Source organism: Haliotis rubra, unplaced genomic scaffold, assembly GCF_003918875.1.
Source record: "Haliotis rubra isolate DU_JTF1 unplaced genomic scaffold, ASM391887v1 Scf175, whole genome shotgun sequence".
Taxonomy (NCBI): domain Eukaryota; kingdom Metazoa; phylum Mollusca; class Gastropoda; order Lepetellida; family Haliotidae; genus Haliotis; species Haliotis rubra.
Genome location: NW_025765725.1, coordinates 1,189,713 through 1,212,052, shown reverse-complemented (window position 1 = coordinate 1,212,052; position 22,340 = coordinate 1,189,713). Strand labels below are relative to the sequence as shown.

The following is a 22,340-nucleotide window of genomic DNA, read 5'->3' as shown; positions in this document are numbered from 1 at the left end:
CAACATTGAAAAATCGGAATTTTGTTATTGGGTAAAAATAGGTTTAGAGATTTTTCAATCAAAATTCCGGTTAAAGTTAAGAGGGATTGTATAGAAGTACTGGGCATTTATTTTGGCATGGACAAAGCAATGTGTGAAACATTAAATTGGGGAAAGAAAATAGACAAAATACAAGCACTGTTAAATTCATGGCTACGCAGACAGCTTACTTTACAAGGCAGAGCAATTGTTATTAATATCCTGATGAGCTCTCGTTTGTGGTATATGTTCACTGTACTACCTGTTCCATATTGGGTTGAGAATAAATTCACTCAAATGTTTAGGAATTTTTTGTGGCCCAATAAAACTGCCAAAATAGCATACAATACATGCATTGGTGTTTGTTTAGATGGAGGTCTTAATATACCAAATTTACGTTCAAGAAAATATGAATTGAGGCTGAAATTGCTGAGAGCCTTTGTCAATTGCCAGCTCAATTGTATTTGGAAATAAACCATTGTATATTTTATGTCACATCTTTTGACAATGAACTTAGGAGTTTATGCCTTATCTCTTGAATATGACAAAACCTATTTACAGAATATTTAGCCCATTTTATGCTGAACTACTAGCTGCATGGAATGAATTGAACGAAGGAAACAGACCATTACTTAAAAATGTAGAAGACATCATGAATCAGCCACTATTTAAAAATCCATTAATTATATTTAATGGAAAATCTCTTATGTTTCAATCGTATATTTCAAGTGGAATTATTTGTATCAAACATATTTGTCTTGAAGTCATTTCAAAATTCATGTCTGGACACATTATTGTGAAAATAGTCCATGACACCTTACCTGAGATGGATATTAGTACCATACAATAATGTTATGGGATTATTTTATTAGCGCTTCCATCAGAGTGGAAAAAGATAATTTTATCAGAGGTTGCCACAAAGCCCCCCTCAAGGGACATAATATGCACTGTTGATGAACAGGATTTGTCTGTTGATTTCTTTACAACAAAATTTTGGCATGAAGTTTAAGGAAAAAACATTTCAAGGAACCAGTAGCTATCTCTCGGTGGAATCAAATTGCTTTAGATATCAATTGGAAAGATATTTGGCTGAATGTATGGGGAAAAGATAAATCAACAGATTCCGTACAGTTAGTTTTCAAAATTGCTCATAATATTGTCTTCACATATGATAAACTCCTAAAAATTGGACTGTCAAACACTGATGTTTGTCTAGTGTGTCAAAGTGAAACAGAAGACATTTTACATCTATTCATCTTCTGCAAAGAGTTATCTTCCTCGCAAGAACTGGTGATTGAAATGTTGACAGATGTGTGCCAGGATACAGGATTTAGTTTTGGACAGTTATCCCTCTGGTTATTGTTTGGATTCTTGCCAGAAAAGAAGTTGTCATGTAAATCATTCATGGACATTGTATTGTCAATTTATCGTCTTGCTGTATTTAAAAGGAGAGTTATATTGAGCCAAAACACAATCTCATTTCACATGAGGGCATTTTTGAAATCATTGATAAAACGCCATTTTAGCCTGTTGTTGTATAAATATTCGAAAACAAATCAATCACACATTTTCACTCAAAAATATGTCATGAGCAACGCATTCATATCGTTAGATGGAAATGAGATTATTCTCAAGCCACCTTTAGAATAGAACAATACGTAGTTCATAACATCTGTAGAAGTTATATTATAGCTGAATGAAATACATTGTATATTTATTCATGTATACATGTTTATTATAAATTGTAAAATACTATGTGAATATATTTTCTCTCTTTACAATTGATATGTTAACCACTGCCACCCAAACTCTGACATGAATATATTATTTTTGAGGTGGTAGTGTGAGAGCTGTCTGCGCCTGTAATTATTCAATCATGTGAATAAATATTTAATGAAAAAAAAAAAAAAGTGGTTACGACTTTGCGTTATGGCCGCAAGAACCCCGGTTCGAATCCGGGTCACGGCATGTTACCCCACTTTTGCAACTAATTTAAGATAACTGTTTGAGTAAAGTGACTTTGGAAATGAGGACAACTCATTTACTTTACGTTCACGTCTCTTCAGGCATGAAATAATTTACCCCTACATATTCCGACAAGGGTGAAAAGAAATCAAGTGTCAGTGATTACAGCACGAAGAATGACTTTCTGATAACAGGGTGACAGGTAAACCTGATCGTCTAGTGGTTAGGACTTTGCGTTGTGGCCGCAAGAACCCCGGTTCGAATCCGGGTCACGGCATGTTACCCCAACTTTTGCAAGGTGAAATTCTCTGCATTTTCCGAGACGAGTTTCGCCCTCTATTACGTAGCTTTTGGTGGATTTCTTCGCGTCTCAGCTGCAGAAGTATTCAGTATGAAGCCATTTTCTACAGCCATCCACATGCGACAATGATTATAGAGGCAGCTAGTTTTAGAATGCTTTATGGCCCACGTACGTGTGGTTGTTGAAACTGCCTAAGTCCTTGCACTCCTTCTCGTAGTTCCATCTCAAGTAGGAATACTTTCCCATCTTCTACAGCAAATAACTCTCTGATTTCATTTGGGCACCTTCGTGTCGTCAATACCATGATTGCAAGTTACTCTTATCATCAAGTACATAGGTAATGTCATTAGTAATTGGCGGAAACTCTCTGCTCACTGACCTGTAGCGGACTTCCTGCTGTTTTTAGAGGGCGTCATCAACATTATACTGTGACGAAGCGATGTGTTTGTAGATTTATCGTAGGAAGGAAAAGGCTGAAAATGTGTATAAATCCCTGTCCGTTTCAGGTTGTAGAACAGCCGTGATCGTCTAGTGGTTAGGACTTTGCGTTGTGGCCGCAAGAACCCAGGTTCGAATCCTGGTCTCGGCATCTACACTTTTACTTTTGGATATCAGCATTCTTTCATTTTAGGATTGAAGCAAAAATACCTACTTTCAGAAGTTGGCTCATTTCAAACTACATAGTACATAAAGAATTTCGAAAGAAATCTGATCAATCCCCAACAGAATTTTATTCTACATGGTTTGGGAAAGAGTTGGGGCATCTAACCCTAACCGTAACCCCAACCCTAACCTTTACCCCAGCCCTAACCGTAATCCAAACCCTGGCCCTAACTACAGTTTTAACCCTAACCTAAATCTAAGTGAAACCCTGACCCTAACCCTAGTCCTGATCCTAGCCCCAGTCCTAAACCTCAGCGTAACCCTTGCCCTAACCCTAGCCCTGATTTATTTCATTAGTAATTCACTTTCACATTGCCTTACATATAGTAGATGTTTTGAATTAATACAAATCTCATTTACTTTTATTAATTGATGTGGCTGGAACGATCAGAAGTCCAACTAAGCTTTCACTATTCAAGGTTTACTAATTTAAGATAACTGTTTGAGTAAAGTGACTTTGGAAATGAGGACAACTCATTTACTTTACTTTCACTTCTCTTCAGGCATGAAATAATTTACCCCTACATATTCCGACAAGGGTGAAAAGAAACCAAGTGTCAGTGATTACAGCACGAAGAATGTCTTTCTGTTAATAGGGTGACAGGTAGCAGTGATAGTCTAGTGGTTAGGACTTTGGGTTGTGGCCGCAAGAACCCCGGTTCGAATCCGGGTCACGGCATGTTATCCCAACTTTTGCAAGGTGAAATTTGCTGCATTTTCCGAGACGAGTGTCTTTCCCGTCATCCACTTTTACGCAGCTTTCGGTCGATTACTTCGCGTCTCAACTGCCGAAGTATACAATATGAAGCCATTTTCTACAGCCATCCACATGCGACAATTATTATGGACGCACCTAATTTTAGAATGCTTTATGGCCCACGTGTAGATGATGTAGCTGCTTACGTCCTTGCATTCCTTATTGAGTTCCATCTCAAGTAGGCATACTTTCCCATCTCCTACAGCAGATAACTCTCTAGATTTGTATGGGCTGAAACTATGTGTAGTTAAGCCTGTATAAATCTGTATTTTAGGTTGTTGAACATGTTTAGCTTTCTCTGTTTTATATATATTTTGCGGAAATGTTATTTGAATGTGTACTATCTGTGAAAAATAGTATAACGTAAATAATAAAGTCGTGGGGAACCGTTTCAGTTGACTGGCGAAAGTGCTTGCATTCCCACTCAAGAATCTCTTCTATTCCCTGTGAACGTATGCGCTCATTTTACGTGTGCTCCTTTGATTTGACTCCAGTAGTCTATCTGCAGGTATTTGATGTCTTACAGGAATGAGACGTTCATAAAATCTTCTATTTGTCTGACCATGGCTCCACACGCGACGATCTGGCTTAGAATTCGTCTTCAGGAAACCATTCTTGTCATAAGAGGCGACCACTGGGGTCGGGTGGTCAGGGAAGCTCGACAGATGTCATCATATCCGAATTGTGTTGATCTGTGCTCATCTATTGAGGTGGCGCGGATTGATTGGGATTGGCTGATCGCAGGTCCCCAGTATTTGTGCTGAATGAATGAATGAATGGATGAATGAATGAATGAATGAGTGAATGAATGAATGTAGGGATGGATATGCTTTAAAGACTGACTGACTGTCTGACTGACTGAATGAATGAAAGACTGACTGACTGACTGAATGAATGAATGAATGAATGGATGGATGGATGGATGGATGGATGGATGGATGGATGGATGGATGGATGGATGGATGAATGAATGAATGAATGAATGAATGAATGAATGAATGAATGAATGAATGAATGTATGGATGGATATGCTTTAAAGACTGACTGACTGTCTGACTGACTGAATGAATGAATGAAAGACTGAATGAATGAATGAATGAATGAATGAATAAATATGATTTCATGTTAGCTGACGCGTCATGAAATATAACCTCGACAACTCAAGCTTCTTAACTTTTATGAACCCAATTTACAAAATGATGTTTATTAGATTTGTTCATACTCCACACAAAGATAATGATATTTGTAATTTCGTGTCAGTGTATCCGTGCGTGGGATGACGCTGTTACAGGCATGCACGACACCACACAGCTGTCTCCACAGTTAGAAAAGAACTCTGTAATTAATGAAGGTTAGGCAAGTACGTTACAGTGACACGTGTAAAGCACGTAGGATATGACCTACCGTCTGAGTAAGTGAGTGAGTGAGCTTACTTTTACGGCAATATTCCAGCCATATGGCGGCGGTCTGTAAATAATCGAGTCTGGACCAGACAATCCAATGACCAACAGCATGATCATCGATCTACGCAGTTGGGATACTATGACATGTGTCAACCAAGTCAGCGAGCCTGACCACCCGATCCCGTTAGTCGCCTCTTACGACAAGCATTGGGGGCGGTTATTTTTTGCAGAGGAGGCTGAGCTCACAATTTCAGAGAATATATCCCAAAAATATTCACAAAACTAGTTTTGCTCAGTTTAGTTAAACACCTTGTGAAGGGGCCCTCCATAGTGATACATACAACAAGGTGAGAGCATAAAAATGCCAGAGTTGCAGATTACATTTACTTAATACTAATTCCAAGAATTAATTTAATTAGTTTGATAAGTGTGTCGTATTATTTCCATTCGTGACAAACTTTCAGAGTTGTAAATGAATGATTTATCGGTAGCGTTACAGGAAACGCGGACCTCAGAAAAGTTAAATTGTTAACTCCCTGACACGAGGACAAAACAGTTGACACGTGTCGTCTCCTTTGTTGTGTGATATATGTTAGCGTTTATACCCTTCAGACGCAATGCCCATTACAAAGGATTTTAAGAAAAAGAACATGACAAATTTGTTGCCCAACGTGACAAAACTTAACGAGAGTGGTCACTTCCACCTATTGACATTAGACCAAAATGACTTTTTCAAAAGGTGAGCGAGTGAGTATGGTTTTACGCCGCATTTTGGCAATATTCAAGCAATATCACCAGAATGGGCTTCACACATTTTACCTATGTGGGGAATCGAACCGAGCTCTTCGGCGTGACAACCGAACGCTTTAACCACTAGGCTACCCCACCGCCCCAGTTCCCTCGCTAAATACAGCATCCAGTAGTGATCTGTATTCGGTTCAACGCCTCTTAAAGCAACAATTCACGGCTGGGGCGGCGGGGTAGCCTAGTGGTTAAAGCGTTTGCTCGTCACGCCGAAGGTCCGGATTCGATTCCCCACATGGGTACAATGTGAAACCAATTTCTGGTGTCCCCCGCCGTGATATTGCTGGAATATTGCGAAAAGCGGCGTAAAACCATACTCACTCATTCAGTATATCGCGGCATATGTGAGCTCCTGTGGGACGAAACCGGTATTTATTTCACCGACAAGGGGGTATCATCGGGGCAAAGCGTCATTCGAATCCATGACACTATCAATATCTACTGTTTTGCATAACTTCGGCTGGGGTGTAATATGTAGTAATGAGCAAGTAATTTCGGATTTACGTCGCTTTCAGCAATATTCCAGCAATACAACGGGAAAAACAGAAATGGGTTTCACCCATTATGCCCATGTGGGGAATCGAACCCGGCCTGTCGTAACGCGCAAACGTTTTCAATACTTTAACCAGTAGGCTACTCCGCTCCTTGTAATAATGGGGCGGTAGGGTAGCCTGGTAGTTAAAGCGTTCGCTCGTCACACCGAAGTCCCAGGTTCGATTCTCCACATGGTAGAATGTGTGAAGACCATTTCTGGTGTCCCCCGCCGTGATATAGCTGGAATATTGCTAAAAGCGGCGTAAAACTAAATTCACCTACTCACCTTGTAGTCGTTGGCATTAATAATGGATTTATCATGATAAAAAAACTCATGAATACCCACCCAGAAATTACAGACCAGCCTCCGTTTAATTTTGTTTGATTATTTTTCTGTGACGAGGTCGGAATCGAACACCTGCCTTCTGCTCTCCGGGTTAATGCTCCATCCACTACACCACGAAGGTGGTTCTTCATAATCCAGTCAAGAATTACTACAACACTTCAGTGAGCCACAATGCCTACATTTCCTGAAAACAAAAGATTGCATTAATCAATGTAGTCCGTGAAGAAGTCAAAGGATGACGGTGGTTAAACACGTGGGGCGGTGGGGTAGCCTAGTGGTTAAAGCGTTGGCTCGTCACGCCGAAGACCCGGGTTCGATTCCCCACATGGGTACAATGTGTGAAGCCCATTTCTGGTGTTCCCCGCCGTGATATTGCTGGAATATTGCTAAAAACGGCGTTAAACCATACTCACTCACTCACTCACTTAAACACGCGCATCTCATGCCCCGCTCTCCCCTATGAGACACACCCGTGAAGGTCCGGTTTAGAATTGATCTTCAGTAACCCATGCTTGTCGTGAGAGGCCACTAACGGTATCGGGTGGCCTAGCTCGCTGACTGGGTTGACACATGTCATCGTATCCCAATTGCGTAGATTGACGTTCATGCTGGATTGTGTGGTCAAAGATCCGATTATTTACAGACCGCTGCCGTATATATCTGCAATATTGCTGAGTGCGGCGTAAAACTAGACTCACTCACCCTATCAGACCCATTTTGTGTCAACTTTCCTGTCAGTTGTCGTTCTACCTAAGCATCCCCCGACTCCTGGACCAACAACCCCACCCCCCAACCCTTAATTGCCCCTATTGAACTCGAAGGCGATCACAAACAGCATTACCTCACCGACCCAACAAGGTGTATAATAAAAGTTTCATGGCCACTAACGAATCGATGATATATCAAGGACCATTGATCGGGATATATTTTTTTCCCAATGAGATGGTAATTAACATTAAAGTTGCGTTTGTAAGGGGAAAAAACCATTAACGCTAATGTATGGATTTTATTTTTATTTATTTTTTTATTAACCACGCGTATTTGTACGATTCATATCGAACCGGACATTTATGATTTCCCACCATGTTTACAAATTCTCAGTACGCCAGTAACTTCAAAGGCGGGTTTTTTGCTCGGTCTGAAGCAAAGTGAGCATGGTGCGGTCGGTAGAGTATTCGTGTCTCTCCCTGTAGGCGGGGAAACCCTAGAAACCACGTGACTCTCCAAAGGCTTTGATGCACGCCGCCATTGACTGGTATGCTAGCTTCGCCGCTAGAGAAGTGGCGAGAGAGGGTGCGGGTGTGTGTATGTCGATAGGAGACCCAGGGAAGCGATGTCCCGCGTCCTAAACTCCGGAGACTTTCCGGGAAGATGAATCTGGTTGTCTTGTTGTTGTGTGTGTTAGAGGCATCGCGTGGAATGACACAAAACACTGGAATTCTGGAGATAGTACTGTTCAATTCTGTGGAAAATGGCGATTACAAGACAAGATCGTACCGACTAAATGGAGAATTCTCAGCTGCAGGTGCCCGAGTCAGCGCCGAAGGACAGCTGATGCAGGTAAGACATCTGTGTTTTTGTTTCCGTCACCACAAGAGTGTATCATATAGCACGAGCGGTCCGTGCTGCACGTGAAACATGCACGGGTCGAACGATAGCTCCACGCGCGGAGACCCGACCCTCCCGACCTGTGTCTATGAAGGGCAAGGATGCAAGCTTGTTTACATTATTGAAAGGTACCAAAATGTATCCCCTAGAACAATTATAGATTGTTACATTGAAACATATAGACGCGAAAGTTGTACAAAGTTTCAACGCGGTGTAGCTGTTATGAATGGACTGTGTTGTCAACAGTGCGAGTTGTGGGCTTCACTGTGGCCGTGTTAAAGGGACCGAGGTGCGCATTCCATGCTTTTCAACCTTGTGTTTTGTTAACCACCAGTCCGGTAGCTGGGATAAACCCCTATATAGCTTGTTGACTTGGTCTGAATACACCTGACAGATTAAATTTTCAGCCAAGAACGCCAACGTAGAGGTGCTATTTCTGTTTGCTACTTGCTGTTGACATTCGGAGCAGTAAGACAAAAAACTCGTTCAGCAGTTATTTGGAGACTGAGCGATATGATCTGAGACTTTATATGTATGTTAATCAGTGTGTCGTATGTACAAGAACATAGGTGGATCCTGGGGGGCATTGTAATATTATTTCCACTGTTCCATTATTTATCAGGTGTTTATCATTAGTGTTGTCATCATAATATTAATAATTATACAGTTGTCTTCAGGATAGTGTTAACCTATTGCTTTTTGTTCCATCGAAGGAATATGGCTCAGAAACATTTCCACCCATAAAACCCTGTTTTTTCATCATTCTATGCTTAAGAATAGATGGCTTTTTTTTAAAGAAAGTGTACCCTAACCCTATACCTGACATAATGCTAAATCTAAACCCTAAACCTAAACCCTAACCCCTTGAAATAATCATAATAAATAGAACACATTTCAAGAGGGGGTTACGGGCGGATCTCGTACCTATGTCTCACATCATGATTCACGTTAATCATCATCACCCTTATCTTTCCGATATCCAAATTGTTGCTGCTCTCTACAGCAAATCTGCAAAATATGCCTGCCATACATCTATCAGTTTCAGATTGTTGTCTATGACACATAATCCTTGAGTTATATAACAGGCAGTGAGGTAGCTCGAGTGTTAAGGTGTTCACTTGTCACACAAGAACCAGGTTTGACTCCACACATGAAGCCCATTTCGGTTGTTTCCCCATTGTGAAATTTCTGGACCATTGTAAGATGCATGGAAAGGACTTCTCACCGTTTATAACCCATGTGATGTTTTTTTTTCTTTAAATGGCCAGAAAAAAACATATCTTTATGTTTCATGAAATTTTAAAATTTCTGTGAAAAATGTCATTTAGGGTTTTCTCCAGAAACAGACCTCCTATGTTACTGACACTGTTCAAAGACTAAGCTTTCAACTGTACTCACTCTTTCTAATATTTGCTGGATCGTCCGATTTTCAGCATGAATTGTAGTGGCTGCAATGCCATTAAGTCACCCAATCACCCTCCTTGGTCACTGGTGGAGTGGACAGTAACTACACGATACAGACGTTATTTTCCACACAAGAGACTTGATGGTGGCTGCTAATGACTCGTTAAAGTCGTGTGTTGTCAGGTCGAGTCCTGTTTATCAATATATTCCCAGCTCATTTTCCAGACCGATAAGTGGAACTTGATAGACCACAGAAGGATGATAAAAAGCAATACAGTCTGGTAACCATGGCAGTGAAACCCCACCTCAACCTCTTGATTCCCCCCTTCCACAGTGTTCCTCCCCTGATCGTTTCATTAGAGACAGTACGAGGCTAGTGAGATTATTTTTGAAGGATAAGTGCATCTCAGCCCTTGGGGGAAAGATGGATGTTACAAGGAATTAGATGGAGTCCTAGAATGAGGAAATGAGATGGATTTCAAGTATTGATACAGCCACAAGGGAGCCCTTCTCTCGGTGTCCTCCGTTGTAAGCCCATGTCAATGCTTACATTGGATCAAAATTATTAGTAGCCTGAAGACAATAAGGACTCCATAGTCTTGAGTGGACAGAATCGGAACTACCAGCTGAAATCATGTCCAATATGAAAAACGGGCAGATGTTTAGAGCGGTCATGAGTGAGTTTCAGGAAAGATTTTCAAATCAACCCCAACATTTTTTAATCATGCTTTCAGCCACATTGACAGAAAATCCTTTACCCAAGAAAAGAACTATTTCTTGCCCTAATGTTAATACTAACTGCTGTGTTTTGAAGTGAGTTTCACACATACACTAATGAATATGGGTAATTTATTTTTGCAATTGGCTGTATCTGCAGTTTCATTTTTAAGAAGGATTCATGTTTTTGACCTGAAATATTCCTGGTGTATGAGATATATGTATGTGAATCTGCTAGCGATTCATGTATAAGTGTGCAATAAAAGAACTGGTTAAGTACTTATTGATTGATCAGGGTGATTAGTTACTCGGCAGCCTAAAGAGGTGCACCTGTTAATTATCCACTTACTGCTGGAAGGCGGGTTTTCCTGGTAAATTGACGGTTCAAGCCTGGATCTTAGACAAATTGTATAATTAGTGCTGCGTATTGGCAAATAAATTGTATTGCAAATATATCGTGATTCAGGTACAAGGATTGCGACAAATATTGCGATCTGTTGGGAACTTAAGTGTCTGACAGCGAGTGACACTAATTGTCCATGTGAATCCTATTTTCTATATTTTGAGTCCCTAAACATATATGTTATGGTTCTGATAACAGCAATCTTAACATTAGGTTGCATAGTCATTAATTCTATTTTTTCTTTATACAATTTACAGCATTACAGTATGCCGTTTCGTCATTGAATAACGAAGGAAATCATTTGTTGTGAATGAAGGAATGTGACATTTTTATTTAAACCATAAAGATAATCACAAAGACTTCATATATGTTCTTTACCCAATATATTGGTTCTCAGAAAAAAATATTGCAATACGCATCGTTTGAAAAGCATATTACAGTATACCGATATACCAGTAATATCGTGCAGTCCTACCCATAATGACTGTCTATATTGTGCAACAACAAGCAGAAGGTCCCCGTGGTTAATATCACGCTCTACTGATCTCGTGTTGTGATAAGAAGAAAGTGAAATAACAAGGCTTGGTTTCAATATAACTTTTTAATAAAATTCAGCATTGTTTATTATGGTCGCTTCCTCATTTATGCATCATAACATAAAGACAAACTAACTGAACATAAATACATATTATTCATAATGCATTAACATTCAGATACATTCCGACTTCAGTTCATTTCACAAGAAAACTGCCCAAGGTGTAATCGTCCTTCAGGGGCCTCAGCCCTAAATCTGTGGCACAGTATTCCTCTATCTGATTGGTCCTTGTCTTTGAATTTGTTGAATTTTCACCTCAGTCGCAGATTGTTCTTTCTGCGACAGATGTACAACTAACGTAGATGTTGGGTTGACTTTTCTTCGTTCACCTTGTGATGCCACCCTTCCAGATGGTTATTGATGCGATGCCCATTATTCTGAAAGCGGTTCCATATTGACTGAGGCCAGGCAGGGATTTACAGGACGTGAATTCCTGCATCCTTTACGCATAAAAATTGACTATGGACGCAACAAAATTTATTAGTGCGTGCACAGGGATGCAGAAAAAGTGACAATAAGTTATCACTGAATTTACTGCTAGCTGGGTTATGGTATTATTTGCAATTTTATTACTGTAACAATGTGATGATCATGATACACAATACAATAACAGTATTCATAATAATATTTAAGTTTCTGTGACCCCATTTTGTTTCCAGGACCCCTGAAAATTATGAATATGAGTCCCAGGGAGCCTTAAACACAGGACTCGAGGTAAATCCCTGGGCCAGGAGCCCTCAATCCAAGTCGTCGTCACATAGTCCATGAGCTGCATCTCCCACTCACCAGCTGGAGCATTGGCAATAGTGTTCAACCACATCTTCTACACTACCCTCTGGCACTAGAGCTCTCAAGCTTCTTCACTTCATCTACATACCCGCCCGGGGAGCAGAAGGTTGCGGGTTCGATCCCCAACCGCGTCATACCAAAAGACGTTAAAATATGGTACTTGTTGGTCCCTGCCTTGCGCTTGGCATTAATGGGTACAACAAGGACTGGTCGGCTCGGAGTCAGTATAATGTGTCTGAGTGGGGTTTTCATGCTTCACTGCGGCATGGTATCTCAGTGGGCTAGCACTATAAAACCAGCTTCAGTCTGGGCTAGTACAAGCAGCCGCACATACACACGCATTAATGTCGTCATATGAGCGAAATATTCTCAAGCACGACGGTAAACCCTATTTCACCTCACCTCATCTACATACCCCATACGGGTATGTAGGAACCTGTCCCCGGCTTCTGTCCTCGTCCACTGGTCTTCTAGGTTGATATCAGCCAGCGTCTGCGGGATATACGAACAGTCTTGTGTCACTGTCGGTACATGCCGGTTCATACTGCGTCATAGATGGGCATGTTCATTGTTCTGCAGCAGAGCATCTGTAATGATGTCGGGTTACTTCTGAGACTGCGTATTTCTTCTTGCTAAAATCTGCGGAATCGGGTTTGTTGTGTCTGTTCTGGAACGGTTGTGAAGTTTGGATTTGAATACATCAACCTGCATGAGGAAATCAGGAGTTGTGTGGTTGTGCAGGTGGCCAACCGTGTTGAGAATGTTGTCAACTGTCGTGAGGTATGCAGGACAAGCTGGTGTAACACACTTCCAGTAAGTCTTCCCAGCTCTCTTCTTGTTCACTCGGTACTTGTGGCCGTTGTGATACAGATGCTTGCTGCTATGAATATTGTTGAGGAGCGTGACACGAACTAAATGCTTAGCCATGTTGATGAATCTAAATTCATTTTGCAGTACACTTACATAGTCATGTGAAATTGACTCGAACTTAACCAGCTTGACCCAGTGTCATTTTAAGATGTTTTACTTCTATTTCTTTGTTTTAACAAAGGGCCAGTGGGGTAGCCAAGTGGTTAAAGTGTTCACCCGTCACGCCGAAGCTCCGGGTTCGATTCCCCACATGGGTACAATGTGTTAAGCCCATTTCTGGTGTCCCCCGCCGTGATATTGCTGGAATATTGCTAAAAGCGGCGTAAAACTAAACTCAGTCAGTCAGTCAGTCAGACAATGTGTGAAGCCCATTTCTGGTGTCCCCCCACCGTGATATACCTTGAATATTGTTAAAAGTGGCGTAAAACCCAACTCACTCACTCACTGTTTTAACAATCAAAACTATGAAGCCAAAGGTTACTTCTTAAAATCATCTCCTTTCAACTGCATGTGTAACCTATTAAAACAAAAAGATTATACAACTTTGGATCAAAGGCAATACCTTAACGAGGTGAACTACCTGTCCCAACATCACCACAACAACCTGTCTACATGGTGCAACATATGAAATTTGGCTTGTCTACGTACCGGGCGGACACCAAATTGACCGTGAAGTGTTAATTGCAGTACATGTTAATAGCCCCGGTGTGATGGCTGGATGTACTTCTCCTGTTGCTTGCCCTTGAATATGCTTAATGCCTGCTCGAGTTAGCTTAATGTCTTTGGGAACTCTTAACTGTTTGAGGACAAACTTTCAATTTGTGGTTGGCGTGTTTTCAAATTTTTAAAGGGAATTTTCAGTTGGATGATCATGAAATTTTTCAAACCTATATTTACATGGTCCAAGTCTTTTGATGTCTTACAACTGAGTCAGCCAGAAAATCTAAGAGAAAATTTAAAAGAAATATTTTTTTCTGTACTGGATGTAATGTACATCTAAATATATTTCATGACACAACAAAGCTGTTGTATTATTTAAAAAAACAACTATTTTTGCATGGAAATTTTGAAAGACTTGTTTTGGGACCTAGAATGAAATTTAATACAGATTTTCCAGTCGTGATGTAGTATACTACTCAAGATGTGCTAAGGACCAAGGCAGTCATCTTTAAGTCTTAAGTTGTGGTGCTTAGCACAACATTGACATATTCATGAAGAGTATTTTACCATTGTGGGGGATATTGATGGCTTTGTCTTCTTGTTACTTTCAATTCTCCCTGAGATGTTGGAACATAGCATATTATGGCACACTTTTAGCAATTCTGAGAGTCCATACATTGAATTTTCTTAAGAAACAACAAAATGTTTGGAAATTATATGAATTAAATATTATATCAAATCAGGTTTAAATTAATACACATTTATCCTTCCAGGGTTTTACGGAATGCACAAATGTGTAGACTGGATGCAGAAGATTTACATATGTATAAATATATTGTTTCCTGAGGGACATGTAACATTGATGGAAGCAATTTCTTGAAAAGAAAGTATAAATCCAGTGGCAAACATAATCATTACATGTTACAGCACACTGCACTATTTTATTACTTTACAGAACCCTTGAACTTAGTTACTAGTGCTTTAGAGTGAGGTAAAACCTTCATTCTAATTGAGAGTTTTTAATGTCACCACTATCTGTATCAGACTGTATATTGTAGAGTGAAATAGGTTATGATAATGGCAGGCTTTGTCATTTGAAAATTTTATAGCATTCTATGTCAGCATAACATAGTTACGCCCAGGCAGATGGCTTACAAGACGCAGTTAAAACAATATATTTACATACGATTGATAAACTGGATAGAACATTCTTAATGATGAAACAAAATTTTGAAAACATTTAGTTTACATACAAAATTAATTAAACATATAAGAGGTTGAACATATGTTGAAGTTATTGGTTGTAAAGTAATAGTCATTTAATGTCAGCCGTTTACAGCTCTTTTTATGTCAGATAAATATTGTGCCAGTCATAAGCTGGAGCATTTTTCTTCAGGAAGAGCTTTTTGTAATGTTTTGAAAAAAACCCAGCTTAATGCATGATGATATGATTGAAAGCTTATATGAAATATGTTTTATCTTGTATACTTAATTAGTTCATTTTTTAAAATGTTTCTAAATATAATGAACCCGAAAACATCCTTAGTAAGAATTGATAAGATTTATGAGAAATGAGTTCTTTTGCTTCAAAAATCATTCAACATTGGCAAGGGGGCTAATGTTAAAATTGTCCTGGAAATAGTAATGATGTAGAAGTAATGCAAGCTGTGTAAAATTTATTTGTAGCATTGTCTTACATCTCCAGCCTAATGTCAGTTTAATGTCGACAGATGATTATACCCTTTAAAAAGACAGGCTAAAGCTACCTGACTGCACCATCCATAGTAATTTTATCCAAGTGAAACTCTGGGTTTATATCTACTTGAACAATCCCAGCTGTTCTGTGAAGAGGGTTTTTCACCTTGAAAACAACAATGCGCTCTACCAGCTTTCCTGAAACACTTGCCCTTTTGATCAGAGGACGTGTCCTATGGCTGGTGTCATGTAATCATAGAACGGATCTCAGGTGACGACTCTGACACGAACACTCACTTTGCTTACTGACTGTATACAGGTGGCCCTGTAGGGCAGGTGCTGCAGTGGTGCCACTGGGACGTGTTTGGATCGCAGATTTGAACTACTGAACTTTGACACAAACATTGACTTTGGTTACTGATGGTACACGGGTGGCTCTGTAGGGCAGGTGCTGCAGTGGTGCCACTAGGATGTGTTTGAATCTCAGATTTGAACTACTGAACTTTGACACAAACATTGACTTTGGTTACTGATGGTACACGGGTGGCTCTGTAGGGCAGGTGCTGCAGTGGTGCCACTAGGATGTGTTTGAATCTCAGATTTGAACTACTAGACTACTGACACAAACACTGACTTTGGTTACTGATGGTACACAGGTGGCTTTGTAGGGCAGGTGCTGTAGTGGTGCCACTGGGACGTGTTGGGATGTGAACTTATGATCCTTGGTGTGTTAGCACTGTAACTGTGGTTGTAGTTGTTGCCAAAGTGGGCTTGCCCATCAAAGACTCTCCCTCCACTGGTGTTTGGGCTCACCACTAGTTTGAGTGGCACAATTTGCCTCTGGTGTGAGTAACTCCAACTCACTGCTGTTGTGAGTAGCTCCGACTCACTGCTGGTGTGAGTATCCGACTCCCTGCTGGTGTGAGTAGCTCCGACTCACTGCTGGTTTGAATAGCTCCGACTCACTGCTGCTTTGAGTAGCTCGGACTCACTGCTGGTGTGAGTAGCTCGGACTCACGGCTGCTGTGAGTAGCTCGGACTCACGGCTGCTGTGAGTAGCTCCAACTCACTGCTGGTTTGAGTAGCTCAAACTCACTGCTGCTGTGAGTAGCTCCGACTCACTGCTGGTTTGAGTAGCTCCGACTCACGGCTGCTGTGAGTAGCTCCAACTCACTGCTGGTTTGAGTAGCTCAAACTCACTGCTGCTGTGAGTAGCTCCGACTCACTGCTGGTTTGAGTAGCTCCGACTCACTGCTGGTTTGAGTAGCTCCGACTCACTGCTGGTTTGAGTAGCTCCGACTCACTGCTGGTTTGAGGGGCACAATCTCATGTATGGTTTGAGGGGCACCGACTCATCTGTCTTGATTGGCACAGGCCATGAAAGGTTTGTTAAAACGTCACTCCCTGCACTGAAATTGTTGACTGTGTTGCTGTTTTTCAAAAAAATAATGATTGAGTAGTCAGTCAGAGTGTAATAGATTTTGCCACAGACCTTTCACTCTGTGGGGTAATTTCAAACTCTCTGGCATTGATTTCTTGTCAGAAAACATCTCCAACATTATAGCATCAGTTATGCTGCTGTTTTATTGAATGAGGTAACAGGTGACCAAAATACAGTGATTTCTATATGGAATCATGGTGTGCCTACACCAGAAGAGAACTCGGGTACACAATGACACTGCCCTGCTACAGCTGAACCCATGTGTACGATTGCAAAAGTCCCTAATTTCCCTCCCATAAATCGTGGGGTCAAGTTAGCCATTTCAACTCCATCTCTTTGCTTCTGATGTTGAGCACCTGTTCATTGAATGCAAAGGTGTATTACATTACAACGCAGTTTTCAATGGACACTTTCAGATGGGCATTAACTGTGGAGGGTTGCCCTCCTAGGCATTAACCCTCAAGAAACCCTGTTATAATACACCCAGGGAAGAATAGCGAAGGCTTTGTCAGTATTCATGGACCCCTAAGGTCTTGATGTGTTTTATATATTTTTAATTCTTTTACAAAGATAGTTACACTGGTTCAGTGATTGCTGATATTCGGGATAGATCCCATCTACTGGGCACTGAAAACAACTTGAGTTCTGTATGAATGCACGTTCAAACAGGCGGAGTGTCGACTAGATACAAATCTCTACAGTCGGATATTAGCCTTTGGTGATGTCCCATCGCTCTTAGCACCTTTTAGTCGGCCATTCAGGACAAAACGTCACTTAGACCAGGAGTTGAAGCATGCACGACCTTGACATGGTTCGTTGACTTTGAAACAAGATCGGTTCAAGAGGAACAGAGGTCAGGTCTGCCCATTGATAGCAGAGACATAGGAGAGGGGGAGTCCTCCCTCCTGATGAATAGACACCGGGGATAGCCTATCAGCGGCTTCAATGACTTCATCAAGTTACACCAAACAGACTTAAAGATTCTAAAATTATTATTAAAGAGTCATGTTTTGGAATCTCTTTGAAGATGGTGGCCCATTATGCATGTAAAGCCTATATTTGCTTAAACTTTTTTAGCAAGTTTAATTTCTTTATCCATGCCCCTCTGTTGGTTAGGTGGAGCTCCACTTGGATTGTGGGTGCTGGCCTTATGGAGATGAGGATGGAGGGCTTATTAAGCTGCTCTGAAGTAAATTGGGCAAGTTTAATCTTCTCCTTTAGGAGAAGTGGCTTAGCGGTTACTTGTGTTTGCTTCACTTTAAGGTGATATTGTTTCCTGTCCCTGTTCAGCTTTTGGGCAGAGATTTACCTGGGTCTATCTGTTTTCACATTTAGGGAACTCTCAGTAATAATTTGTGTGTCCAAAGAACTCTCAGTAAGAGTTTTAGAGTTCAAAGGACTCTCATTAATCATTTTTTTAGTTTGAGTGACTCCCAGTAATGGTTTTTGTGTCCAAAGGACTCTCAGTAGTTATTCTTTAACAGTGTATGAAATAAGGCCTATCTGACCGCTCGAGACGGGCAAGATTTCTGACCGAAGGTTTAAATTTACCGTCAGCCAGCCAGCCCGATGGTCTGGTAAACATTTTAGATATCATGTTCCATACGTCTGAGTAAATTCACCATATCATAAAATCTATTTTTCACATTGAGCTTTACATTTACACTTGACAATTACTGTTTGAACATTGAACTATCGTATCGTAAACTCAAAGAACTTCTTTGACATATACTCACACACAAAAGTAACGCAAGTCAAGTATAAAGCAGATATGAATGTAATTTTCAATATTAAACACAAGAAATGCAAACAGGGTCAGAATGACAAAAAAATTGAGTGAAGACATTTCATTGGCTACTAAGACTGATGACATCATTAAGTTTTCGAAAGGTAAAGGGGTTGACAAGAGTGGATCCATAGAAAATACCATGAACACCAGGCCACCCCACCCCACCCCACCCCACCCCACCCCATCCACACCTGAAACATAACTCCAGTTGCTAATACTTGAGCGGCAATTATTCTAGATTTCGAAGCTCTCTCAGTGCTAAGATAGTCATAAGTGCCATACATTAACATTAACTTACAACTTAGCGCTAAGAGAGCTTCGAAAATCTAGGCCCAGCTTTCTAAATGGCTGTAAACTAGTTGTTTTACTGTACTTTGTCAACAGGTTTTAAGGAATAACTTTATTTATTATTAATGTATGTCCCATTAAGTCACGGTATGGCTGAAATATTGCTGAAATATTGACTCTAAATCTTGACTCACTCTAAATGGCTGAGTGAACCAAATGGATGGCCTGACTGACTGTGCACATGCACATTGGTGGTCATACCATCGACCACTTGTCTACCCAGAATGCATCACTTCACTGTTGTCAGGGTAACCACAATGGTGTATTATTAACCACCCTCACCATAACAACCACCATTCTCATACGTTTTCTAGACAGAATCTATACTTCAGCATATAGAAGCTGTGATTTATGACTACTTAAAACAGTTACTTTTTGATGAAAGAGAAAACATTTTGTGAGTTGAGAGGCAAGTAAAGTTAAGAGCAGGGTAGGCTGGACTCTGCCAAGACACGTCTGTCATCCAGGTGATTTTGACATATTCAAATTGGGTACTTGTTTTTCGAAAATGAGAAGAGTGTTTTGAAGGAAGTTTTGATTAAGACATGTAGTGGCAATTTTGACAGGAGATCCATCAAGGTTACTGACACATCTGTCCTCGGTATTGTCACATCATAGAAACACGTTGTCACCATAACCGAGGCAGTTTGCTACCTGTCAGTTCACGAGACTGCTCTGTGACATCACAGCCTAGCCTGAAGGTACGATCAAAACGCGGCTCGGCAAACAGGTAATTTTCATCCTGCTGTCTCCGATCACTTTCAGAATCACTTTGGTCGCCATTTGATTGCGCAAATCGGTCACTTTCCCATCTATAAATACCCTCCGGCTGTGTTTACATGTAGTTTAGATGCTTTAACTCGTCTTTGATCTCTTCTACAAAGGAAGCTAGAAAAACTGTTCTCTCAAGTTGATATTTTCCTGGTGCTTTGTTTCTATTGGGTAATTATGCTTGCCACTTTGAGGACGATGAATGATTAGGCCCAAAGAGCTCCGAAATGGTGCTAAGAGTACTTAGACGCCAGAATAACGGCCGTCTCACTTGAAGTCAGGAGTAAGATGTACTTTCATGTACCTCTGTGTCACAAACTTCACTCCAGCCTGTTCCTGATATCTTGCCTCTGTAACCAGGGTTTAATCACAAGCAAAATGCTAGTCCTACGCATGAAAGTATATGATGAATTCAAATAATATGCTCTGAGAATGACATGGAAGAGGATGGATGTTGGAATTATCAAAGCAAAATAAAGATTGTATGTGGGCTTTATCCACAAATTATTTTCGCATGAAATGCAGTCAACTGTTGGCCTTTGTGCAAGATTTTCTTGTTACAAGAAATCTGTACCTATTGCTGCTGATATTTATCTTTGATTTTAAACAATGAGACTGTTGTTATCAGAATTTTTAAAACAAAAATGGGGATTTTTGTATGGTTATTATGCAATAATATTTCAAGCTATACCAACTTTGCATTCAATGCCGTAATGTTAAACTGAGTCATGTTTGCACTTTTACACCATATTATGTTGAACAAGAACATGTTTTGTACCAGTTTGGGGTGTTTTGGGAACTCAGTGGGCCAGATTCATACAAAGCTGGAATAGTTTACTGAATATGCATAAAGCATCACGACCGCCTCCGTGGTGTAGTGGTTAAAGCGTCCACCCGGAGAGCGGAAGGTCGCGGGTTCGATCCCTGCGCCATACCGAAAGATGTTAACATATGGTACTTGTTGGTCCCTGCCTGGCGCTCGACATTAATGGGTACAACAAGGACTGGTCAGCTCGGAGTCAGTATAATGTGTCTGAGTAGGGTATTCATGTTTCACTGAGGCATGGTATCTCAGTGGGCTGGCACTATAAAACCAGCTTGAGTCTGGGCTAGTACAAGCAGCCGCACATACACATACACACACATGCAAGTCGTCATATGAGCGAAATATTCTCAAGCACGACGTTAAACCCAATTTCACCTCTCCTCACCTCATAAAGCATCACACATATTTTGTACTTTAGTTTCTGTTGGGACAATGGGCATCTTTGGACAATGGGCATCTTAGGACATTGGGCATCTTGGGGCACTGATTTTCATACCTAGTGCTGACAAACTTTAATACTGCAAGTCCACAGAACCAAAATCCCTGTATTTGAATGCTGTCAAGCAGTGAGGAGTTTGTTGTTGTTAGTGCTCTGTGGTACAGGGCATGACTTTGAGCAATCACATTTTGGATCCATCAATATTCTGACAATATTTGATTTCTGATTTTTGTTAGAGACAGGATATATTTTTAGTCATTTTTTTTTGTAGATGGTCATCTGAAAATTGAAATAGTATGTCTTTTCCTAAACATTAGGTTGAGGATATTTTCATGTAACTTGTGAGCCATTTATTCTAGGGTTATAATCTGAAAACAAAACTTTTTTTTTCTGGAATGAAATTCCATTTCTTCACTTAATATCATACCTCTCATACTTGATTATCAATCCAGTCATGGATGTGAGAGTGTGAGAGTTTCATCCTACAGTTAGACATACCACATGACATGTCATGCTACAACTAAGTGACACGCCTTGCTACAGTTAAGTGACATGCCATCCTACAGTTAGAGTTAGTTGACACACCATCCACATGACAGTTAGTTGACATGCTACATCCATACAGTTAGGTGACACACCATCCTACAGTTAGGCGACATGCACCATCCTACAGTTAGTTGACACACCACCATCCTACAGTTAGGTGACACACCATCCCACAGTTAGGTGACACCCCATCCCACAGTTAGGTGACACCCCATCCCACAAGTTAGGTGACACACCATCCCACAGTTAGATGACACCCCATCCTACAGTTAGGTGACACACCCCATCCTACAGTTAGGTGACACACCCCATCCTACAGTTAGGTGACACACCATCCTACAGTTAGGTGACACACCATCCTACAGTTAGGTGACACACCATCCTACAGTTAGGTGACACACCATCCTACAGTTAGGTGACACACCATCCTACAGTTAGGTGACACACCATCCCACAGTTAGGTGACACACCATCCTACAGTTATATGACACCCCATCCCACAGTTAGGTGACACACCCCATCCTACAGTTAGGTGACACACCATCCTACAGTTAGGTGACACACCATCCTACAGTTAGGTGACACACCATCCCACAGTTAGGTGACACACCATCCCACAGTTAGGTGACACACCATCCCACAGTTAGG

General features: G+C 40.8%; 1 protein-coding gene and 2 non-coding genes across 3 annotated transcripts in view; all 3 read left to right on the top strand.

Moving 5' to 3' along the window:
• Positions 1-2,801: 2,801 nt before the first annotated feature.
• Trnah-gug lies at positions 2,802-2,873 on the top strand. The gene has a single exon. It is a non-coding gene; the product is annotated as a tRNA-His (tRNA).
• A 681-nt stretch (positions 2,874-3,554) lies between these two features.
• Trnah-gug lies at positions 3,555-3,626 on the top strand. Its single transcript has one exon. It is a non-coding gene; the product is annotated as a tRNA-His (tRNA).
• A 4,444-nt stretch (positions 3,627-8,070) lies between these two features.
• LOC124272963 (E3 ubiquitin-protein ligase ZNRF3-like) overlaps positions 8,071-22,340 on the top strand; it is a 78,806-nt gene continuing 64,536 nt past the window's right edge. Inside the window, 1 exon segment of the mRNA XM_046708204.1 lies at positions 8,071-8,351. Coding sequence (XP_046564160.1) covers positions 8,163-8,351 — 189 coding nt within the window. The 5' untranslated portion in view covers positions 8,071-8,162.